We start from the raw sequence: 9933 nt of genomic DNA on the forward strand, positions 1-9933 counted from the left end.
CTGGAGAAGTTCATTCGCACGCCAAGTCTTTCCGCGAGTTATACGGAGCGAAAAAAGAGGCAACGATTCAAGTTGCGCGCGGACTGTCCGCAAAATCAGGCTGACGTTTTCAGAGAAAACTCGTTGGCTCAAGTGCCAGTGATGAAGACTCGGGTTATACGCTCGCGCCAAATTAGTTTCGTCAACTTACTTTTAGACACAAATGAGAGCCGCACTCTTTACAAGATACGCGGTCTCGTAGCGCCAAATGCAATCCTCAAGTGCCACTCGTTTAAAACAAAACGACCTTACGCTGGCGTATACATGGCGCGTCGAATCGTTTATGAGAAGTTATCTCGACCTCCGCGTGTGTGACGCGCAGAAATATGAATAACCCAAGATCACGGTAAAGAGACTTCCTTCCTTCTCTCTCTCTCTCTCTCTCTCTCTCTCTCTCTTTGTCTTTTTGTCTCTCTGTTTTTTTACTACTTTTTTCCCTCTCTTTCTTGAAGTTAAATAAGGTTGGAGTCCATCCAACTTGCGTTGCAGACTGATATTGTTGAGCCATTTACTATTTCTTCTCATTTCATCAGTTTATATTAATGATTCGTACTGTATCATTGGTTCCATCGTAGTTTTGAAAAACATGTTAACAAACAACAGTTAACGACAGCTAACATCTATTATCCGTTAGATAGCGCTTGAGGGAATTTACATCCCAGAACGCTTAATAAATATTTCTCTCTCTCTCTCTCTCTCTCTCTTTCTCTCTTTCTCTCTCTCTGTCTCTGTTCCCGTTCCCGTCCTTGTCCCTATCCTTGTCCCCTATCTCCTCCTCTCTCTCTTTTACAACTTCATCACCAATCCTGCATCTTTGAACTGCCACATTTAACATTATCGTTGCAGCTTTAGATAGCGCGGAATGACAGGAAAGAAGAAACCGCGACATTCTGCGATGCAGCGCGCGGAGTTAAATCTGAATGACAAACAAGGACGATGCGAGGCGCTTTGGTTTCTCGCGCTGGGTTTTCGCGAATGTTAAAGTAATAATTTACTAGCTGCCAGCCAGCGGGAGTAAGTCGCGAGTTTACTCGGAATCATATAAGGATTTAACTTGCGACGCGACGAACTGCCGCCGCCGCCGCCGCCCCGCCGCTCGCGTGCGCGCGTATTTCGCTCACGTCCCGGAAAGATGCATCAGCGTAGACGGGGGCGGCACGGAAACGTAATATTCTTAAGACGTATTTTAAAGGATCCCGACAGCGGCGTTAACAGGCGACGCGGAAAACTTTTGATACGACGTCGGTTTATGGGACGACCTAGCAATTTGCTAACTCGGCCGGCGGCGGCGGCGACAACGGCGACTTCCTCTTTTTCGTAAGAACGTACATTACGTCTGTAAGAAGTATTTCTCGGCACGAGATTCCGAATGCTCGCGGCCGCGAAGAATGCGAGACGAACGAGCGGGCGTGCAGAGGAGGCCGGGGCTAGATGTCCCACATATCTCAGAATTCCGACGTTACGACTTCTCTATCCCGATTTTGATGAAACTCCGGGAAAAAGGATATCCGCGTTTTAAAAGTAGCGCTTTTACATATCCACTCCGTTCCTCTCAAGATAAATAAATAGTAAGAGAACCGCATGAGCAACATACCCTTGGGGCCACTTGAAGTCTTCCCTATTCTTGAATCTCACACTTTAATCATCGAGTGGTTTACGCCAGCTAAATGATGCAGCGATTTCTCTCTGAGCGCACACACTTCCCGGTTTATTTAACATGTGTTCTTCCGATGGTATTAACCGACCCATGCGTTATCCTCCGTCCCTATCCGTTATTAATCAAGATTTTCAGGGTTCAAGAGACGTTTATCTCCTGCCTTCCGCGCGGAGTGCAATCTCCGTAATCCGGATTAATTGATGCGCCGGCGTATTTGCATCGTCGCGATGTAATCGACGCCAAGACTACGTCTTTCCCCTTTCTTTTTTCCTTGTCGGGAAGTACGTGTGTTTAGTGAGTAGCCACGCGTGTCTCGACATACATATAATCCAGTGGCCAACATTTTCGCAACGGCGGAGGCTGAGATCAATTAACGACCTCGTGTTCCGGGAAATGAGTTGAAACAGACGCCGCGAAATATTCCCATATTCTTGAAATTTTTGCGTATACGTAATTTTCATTGCGCGGCTATTTTATGGTACAATTAAACCTGCACAGTAAAACTTACGTATACGCAACTATTTTAAGAATAAGGATCCTGGGTGAAATCTATCGCACTTCACTATCTCTATTTATCCAATATTTCATTTTCACGTTGACTCAATACGAGGCAGATTGTCTTTCTTCGATTTTTTCTAATTTCTTCCAATTTCCTCGATTTGTTCGATTTCTTAGTTGATTTTGTTATAAAACCAAAAATAATCACGAGTAGATCGCAAATATATAAGTTTCAAATCTTTTTACATTTTGTCATCTTATGTCGTGTGCCATGATTTTGTTATTCCCGACAAGAACTTGAGTATTATGATTCTTATTGCAAATAATACTTTGAATGAAGATATTTTATTCACATAACAAATTGTATTCTTTAATTTTTTCAATGGTGGCGTCATTTGCCGGACTTGAAACTTTTAGAGCTAATTTTTCTGAGAACGATAAAAAGCTACTCTTTGAAACTTGTATATTCATAATTTATTTTGTGATTATCTTTTGTTTCGTAAGAAGATTAATTTAAAAATCAAATACAAAAAAATTGGGGAGCATCATGTCCGCGCTCTTTACAGTCAGAAATTTTGACATTCAGAGATAGCGAACACGAGCTCGACACGAGATTGTCAAAATAACACGATGAATAAAAGTCACAAATATAATACAGATATTTCCGTGCGGATCGATTTCGACACGAGCGCGAGATGTTTTCCACCGCGACGAAATTATTTGTACGTATGAAAGCCGAATCGATGGATCAATTTCGGGGATTGATACTGTCGGCGCAAATTGGGTAATTGCGACTTAATATTGAGCGATTGTTAATTAATAACCCGCTTGTTAGCGGGGAACTGTCATTAACGGGAGAGGCCGATATGCGCGCGAGCGAGCGTACGGGGCGGGCTTGTACGCAATACGTCGTTAACACGCACCCGCGCTGCTAATTAATTACCTTTGACGATGATGCGCAGCACACAGCTGGCTTGCTTCTTCGATACCGGGTGTCGCGCGAAGAAGGTGATCTCGTGCACGCCGGGCTTCAGGTTGGCCTCGAGCCGCGTGCCCCACGTGGGCTTCGAGCGCACGTATCGGAACCAATCCAGGTCCGTGGCCGGCTGGTCAAAAGTCACGAACGCCTCGTCCCCGCCTGGCGGCAGCTCGGCCACCACGTCCTTGGGACACTCCAATCGGGGCTTGCTGTATCCTGTAATCGCAAAAGGACGCGCGACATTCGACGCTCGTCGATCTCTCTCACGGCATCGCGAGAGAAAACGCGGACGGATATCCTCGTGTTCCTCCATTTTTCATCGAGGCGAAGAAGAATAGTTTCGCGCGAGCCGCATCTCTTCGAGGGTGTCCGTAAAAATATTCGCGGGGAAATCTGCAGCTGCTTCTCGCTTACTTCATCGGAAATCCGTTCAGCCGCGCAGGTATCATGCGTTGAATTATACGAGAGAGAGAGAGAGAGAGAGAGAGAGAGAGAGAGAGAGAAGAAAAAGAAGAAGCAGCAGCAGCAACCCGATTCGGACGGCTGCGCGTTAAAAGAGATTGCGAAATAACGAGGATCGGTGGAGGAGAAGCGTTATTTTCCGCCGATTTTCCCGCTTCTGAGAAACTGATACGAGGCTCTTTATAAAGGAGGTTCCTTATACTCACTCATGCATTTCCCGTACTTCGGTCCGTCCCAGGTGCCGTCGGATCGACAGGTCAACTCGTACTCACCGCGAAGCTGATAACCATGGGGGCATTTTAGGAAGCACCTCGTGCTAGGCCGATTCGGCACTTTTCGCCTGTCGCGCCACAACTTGGACGTGGCTGATCGGGAACATATTAAGTAACCGCGACTGACTGAGCTCAGCGGCAGGCACGAGATGGTATTTAGGTCTGGAACCAACGAATCAAACTCCATGATTGTAGCAATAATAACCCTATCTTACAAGACCCTGCTGTGAAAGTTTGCTCTTTAGTAAATCAGGTGCGTTTAATACGAATGTGACCACAAAAATTAGAGTGTATGAAGTTGGCACCCCACTTTTTGAAATTTATAATTTTGAAAGTTGTTCCAGATTGTTTCAGAACAAAAAGATCACGGTTGGAACAAGAAAGGAAGCATGTGTTTACTTTTGACGTCGAGTACTGTCAAATCGATTTTTTTACGAATTTTCGGAGAACGAATGACGCTACGAGTCTCATACTCTAGAACTATAATTCTTAAGCCTAGAACAACTCAGAACAAAAAGATCTCGGTTGGAACAAGAAAGATAGTATAAGTTTACTCTTGGTCCGATAGACTGTCAAAAAACTTTTTTTTAATTTTTCGGGCTTATAATTAAACTTATTGATTTGTGCTTTTGGAACAATGTTTGGAACAACTAGAACAATCTATATCGGTATCGGAATGCTTTATTTTCAAAAAATGGGGTGCCAAGTCAAAAACATTTTTTTCATTTTTTGGACTTATAATTCAACTTACGGATTTGTCCTTTTGGAACAATGTTTGAAACAACTAGAACAATCTATTGCGGTATCAGAATGTTTGATTCGAAAAGTGGGGTGCCAGCTCAAAAAATCATTTTTTTTGTTTTATTCGAAAACCGTTTCGAATGAAGCAATATCACTTTGGAACAATGTGGTGCAAAGTCTAAACAATCTGGAACAACTTTCAAAATTATAAATTTCAAAAAGTGGGGTGCTAACTTCATACACTCCGAGAATTATCTATCACGTCAGGTTTCCGCGAGGATAGCGGTTTAAAAACAGTTTGGTCAGTGGCTATGTCAACGCGAGCGTAACTTATTGTTACACTAACGTGTGATTTGTTCAATGGACACAGTGTTCTTTCTTTCAAGCATCGGGTCAGTATCGATTTTGTCGATGCATCTCTTTCTTCTCGAAAACTTTCTTCTCTTTCGTAGAAAAATCAAGGTTATTTCCACCTTTTCAAATGGAATCGTATCTCTGCTTATCCGTAATGTTGTAAAAAGGATCAGAACAGATTTAGCAGCGACTCATGATGTTATCTTAATGACGTTTAACGCTGAAAATGCAGAGAGAAGATAAGACGACATTCGGAATACAACGTAATGAATAATGTTAGGTACTCAGAACAAGCTGGAAACGTAATTCATTTTCCGCAACGCACAAAGCTCCGCCCTCTGCAATAGAGTTTTGTATGTCGCATTAATTAGGATATTTCGATTTATGTTTTCGCACGCTCATGCTGTACGTCGTGCTGTAATTCTTCATTAGTATTTTACTGTGCTGTGAAATAGCAATGAAGATAACATGGTGAGTTACTGCTGAATCTGTTTTGATCCTCTTTACAATATTACGGGTGAAAAGAGATACATAGTTTCACTTGAAAAAAAGTAAAGGCGATCTTGACAACGAGAAAACGTTTTCCGCGTTTTTTAGTGTTGCATTTTATTGCCGTTCAAAAATTGATTAATTGCGCCTGAAACTTCTTCCTCTCCGATCGTTCTAACCGGTGAAAATGTAGTGGATTCGCTGTTACGGCGAACACCCTGTACATACGTCTTTTTGCAAAGTTTTCGCATATTTTTAAAGTTCTAAATTCAGTTGTAAATGCGCGGCAACGTTCTTCGAAATTTTCCCCCGAGCAAAGCAAACACACGTTCGGTGTTTTGCAAGCTGCAAAACTTTTGTATCATGCATACGTTCACGCTAAGTGACATCTCGAAATGTCGATTCTGAAATTTTTTTATCGTTTACGTCACATATTGAGCGAGATGCTCAAATTCGTTCTTGCACGTGCTTCCGTGTGCAGTATTTGCGATTCTGTGCAGCCAATACAATCTCGCGAGGAGATACAAGTACTTGGTCAGTAAAGTGTGTCCAAGTACGGCATTCCCTTAACACTAGAAAGACCAAGATAGCCAATTTGGCTCCTGGAAAAATTCAAACAGCTATCATTTTTTTCAATTTCTCTTTTATGTGATAACTCCCTGTGACTTTTCATCATACTCTTAATTTTGGTAAATAAAAAATTTAATTACAAGATGGTGTGTTGAATTTTTATTTGTCTACCTAGAAGGACCGTTGGAGCCAATTTGGCTCCCTTATTTCTAATATTGCATTCACATATGTTTTACGATTTTATTAACAAATTTCAAGACTTTAAACAGATACGTATGTATAAAAATATTTATTTATCTGTTTAAAGTCATAAAATTTGTTAATAAAATCGTAAAACATATGTGAATGCAATATCAGAAATAAGGGAGCCAAACATTGGCTCCAACGGTCCTTCTAGGTAGACAATTAAATAAAAATTCAACACACCATCTTGTGTGATTAAATTTTTTACTTACCAAAATTAAGATTATGATGAAAAGTCACAAGGGGTTATGGAAGAGAAATTGAAAAAAGTTATAGCCGTTTGAATTTTGCGAGGAGCCAAATTGGCTACCTTGGTCCTTCTAGTGTTAATTCGTGTAGGAAAGTATAAGATCCCAGTTTTTCCCGAAATATGTTCACGTTACATCTCGAGGAAGGCGTCGTCTGCGCGAAACGATTCGCAACACGCGTTATCCCGATGAGACCATTTCTCAACAACGGAGCACGGTTTATTTAATGGAGTGAGAAAGAAGAGACCGCTCTCCCCCCGCCGCTCGAGATTATCTCATATGACCGCGGAGGTAAAGTACGGATTTAGCGGTTATTCACTGCTATATCCTGTCGCAGTTATTCATTGTGCTTATGCACGGGGTGTACCTGTCCTAAGCTAACAGCCTGCAACGCGAGTGCAGCATTCGCGTACGGCCTCATAAACCTTGCAGGCTCCTAATCTATGTACGCAAGCTCAAAAGCGGAATTCTCCACATCGACGGCGGCATTATGTCAGCCGCGTCAGCCGCGCGACGCCGCTACGCATCAAATACGATATGTACATAAGGCAGGAATTACAAATGCCAATGGCAGCGGCTGGGAGAGGAGAGGAGTTAGGCAGGGAGGACTACCTAGGCTGCATCCGTGGAAGTCGCTCCTGCGTGACAGCTTTGCATAATGCCATGATCACGGATGCGTCGCGACGCGTCGCGTCATCCGACCCGTGAGGGTCACCCGTAGATGAATAGTATCTAGACCACGTGGTCCCTACGGCTTCCGGTGGAGTCAAAACGCGTCGGAAAACTGAGAGGACTGCTGCTGCAGGTGAGATCGCCAACCTGTCTGTCTTGAAACGATGCGTGGTGCGATGAAGAAGTTTTCGTTGACTGAGGAAACAGAACGGTAGAGGGAGTGAAAAGGAATGAGGAGGAATTGCGAGAGGAAAATACGTATGGCGCACCTGGTGAGTATAAGGACGCTTCTTTTCGCGGCAAACATGCAGTTAATAGAGAGGAACTGAAAACCTCACTCCACAATGTCAGACGAATGCAAAGCATGCTGGCTCTGTTCAATTTTTGACGTCTTCTCAATCAAATGCGTAGTCTAGGTGTTATACGTCTATGGAGTAATGACGCAGCCGCCATTAATGTGCAGTTTCCACATTTAGAAGATCAGGGCTATATGGCCTCTATATGGTATGTCGCTCATGTGCTTTCTTTTTTAGTATTTATCTTGAGAGGAACAGTGGGTATGCAAAATCGCGAAATGGTCCTTTTACAACATTAACACTTTTCCTTGAATTTGATTAAAATCGGAATAATATTACATTTAAGAAATAAAAAATTGATTTGGCAATAGCAAAGTAAATTTTCGAGCAAAATTTTGTATCAGTACTCTCCATCGTGACTGAATAAAATTAAGCGATATGTTACTACCCATACAGCACAGATCTTGCAGCAATATTGCTGCAACATTGCAGCAATGTTAAAAGCTGCAGCAGTGTTGACGCAATGTTACTGCAATATTGCTGCAAGATCTGTGCTTTATGGGTAGCCAGAATTAAATTTCTTGCAAGTGTATGATATATTGTTTTCGATAATAAATGCAATTTTCATTCATAAAGTGACTGAAATAGAGCATATGGACGGACAAGGTAAAGTTGGCCCATATTTAAGGACCGGCAGGAGAGTTGTGGAAACTTCTCACAGAGACTCTAGAACTACTAATCAGGATACATATTTTATGGCTACTACACGGAAAAAAGATTTGCTAATATATGGACAACTAAAAATATTAGCTGCAGAAGCAAATTTTCTTGCTTTTATAGCAAAGTTATTTAGTTGTTATAGCTAAAAGATTTGCTAATATATGGACAACTAAAAATATTAGCTGCAGAAGCAAATTTTCTTGCTTTTATAGCAAAGTTATTTAGTTGTTATAGCTAAAAGATTTGCTAATATATATATTAGCAAATAAATAACTTTGCTATGAAAGCAAGAAAATTTACTCCTGCAGCTAATATTTTTAGTTGTCCATATATTAGCTAATCTTTTTTCTGCGTAGGCGCAGAGTAAAAACCTAGAACTCAGGTAAGATGGCTATGTTGCTGCATATTCGTATTTTGATTATTATGAAACAAAATATACGGTTCATGGCGGAAATATAGGATCGTGGCGGGCATTAGTATATACAAGAAGGTTACCACTGTCGTGTTTATACAGTCGGTCGCAACAATTAGTTGTCTGCGAAGTTGCAACATCGAAATTCTAAAATATAGGCCGTCTAGCCCCGATCTTCCCTACGCGGCTGGCCTCTCGCAGGGCTGGGTGGGAAGCCGATTAAAAAGTCGCGACACAAAGGGCGACGTTGCGTAAAGATTTCCCCGGGGGCTCGCGGGCGAGTCGACTTCCGACTTGATCGAGGAATTTGCTTGGACGAGAGGAAATCGTAGTTCGTGACACACCCCGTGCACGCCGCGTTCGCACTCGTTCGATCATCGCGTTGCCGCGTTGACGCGTCGTCGTCGTCGTCGTCGCGCGCGCGCGCGGAACGAAGGACGAAGTGTGGAAAGTGATTTGTCAAGGAACACGTACCTACGCAGGATTTCCCATCGGATGACAGTGCTTTCTCGTCGCCGTCGCACGCGCAGAAAAAGCTCCCATCTGTATTTTCGCACACCTCCGTGCAGCCGCCGTTATCAACCGTGCACTCGTTGATATCTGGATAGAACGGGAGTCTAAGTGAGTCTCGGCAGGACTTTCCTTTAAGGTCTTTGCACGTCAAAAAATCTTAACTGTAACCGCAATTAACACATACCATCAGATAGAGCAACGCAAGTGAAAATTCATATACAGCTTTACGGTTACGAATTTTCACTTGCGTTGCTCTATCCGATTGCATGTGTTAATTACGGTTAAGACTTTTTGACTTAAAGGCCTTTAGGGTGGCTCTCGCCAAATTCCGGTTCAACTGGTCGATAATCGACCGGCAGATAATCGCCGATTGCAATTTTCGGCAAGCGAATATTCTTACCGCTTTTCAACAAGTCTTTCCTCTGGCGCGTTGCCAATCTCGCCATCTCTGATTGTCAGTTGACTTAATCGGAATTTGACAGAAGTCACCTTACGTTATTCACAGTGCGAAGATTACGCTGAAGAAAATATATATCGTCTCGCGGTCTTTGCGACTAATTTTCCTCTACCCTCTTGCTTTATTCTGCCCTCAAAGTTGCCACGAGTACAAAGCGACTGCGCCAGCAGCAGTAGCAGCAGTTAATTCGCCACAGCTATGAATAATTTCGCAGACGCGAGTTATCTTTGATCTGAGATTGGCTTGCAGCGTGTCCCTCTCTCTCTCTCTCTCTCTCTCTCTCTCTCTCTCTCTCTCTCTCTCTCTCTCTC

The 9933-nt window shown here is 42.9% G+C and overlaps 1 protein-coding gene across 5 annotated transcripts in view; it reads right to left on the reverse strand.

The window, feature by feature from the left end:
• The window catches only part of LOC116854027, a 50922-nt gene that overhangs the window by 14737 nt on the left and 26252 nt on the right, over positions 1-9933 (reverse strand). For 4 of the 5 annotated variants that reach the window (XR_004380067.1, XR_004380066.1, XM_032835489.1 and 1 more), the window contains 3 exons: positions 9127-9252; positions 3842-4069; positions 3138-3389 (listed from right to left, as the gene is read on the reverse strand). Coding sequence is in view for 3 of the 5 variants with exons in the window: in XM_032835489.1 (XP_032691380.1) it covers positions 3138-3389; positions 3842-4069; positions 9127-9252 (606 nt within the window). In the remaining 2 variants the exon portion in view is untranslated. The remainder of the gene's footprint in view (positions 1-3137; positions 3390-3841; positions 4070-9126; positions 9253-9933) is intronic. The other variant, XM_032835490.1, reaches the window with a different exon arrangement.

Source organism: Odontomachus brunneus, unplaced genomic scaffold (assembly GCF_010583005.1).
Source record: "Odontomachus brunneus isolate Ranch 3 - 2012 unplaced genomic scaffold, Obru_v1 Obru_scaffold_007, whole genome shotgun sequence".
NCBI classification, from domain to species: domain Eukaryota; kingdom Metazoa; phylum Arthropoda; class Insecta; order Hymenoptera; family Formicidae; genus Odontomachus; species Odontomachus brunneus.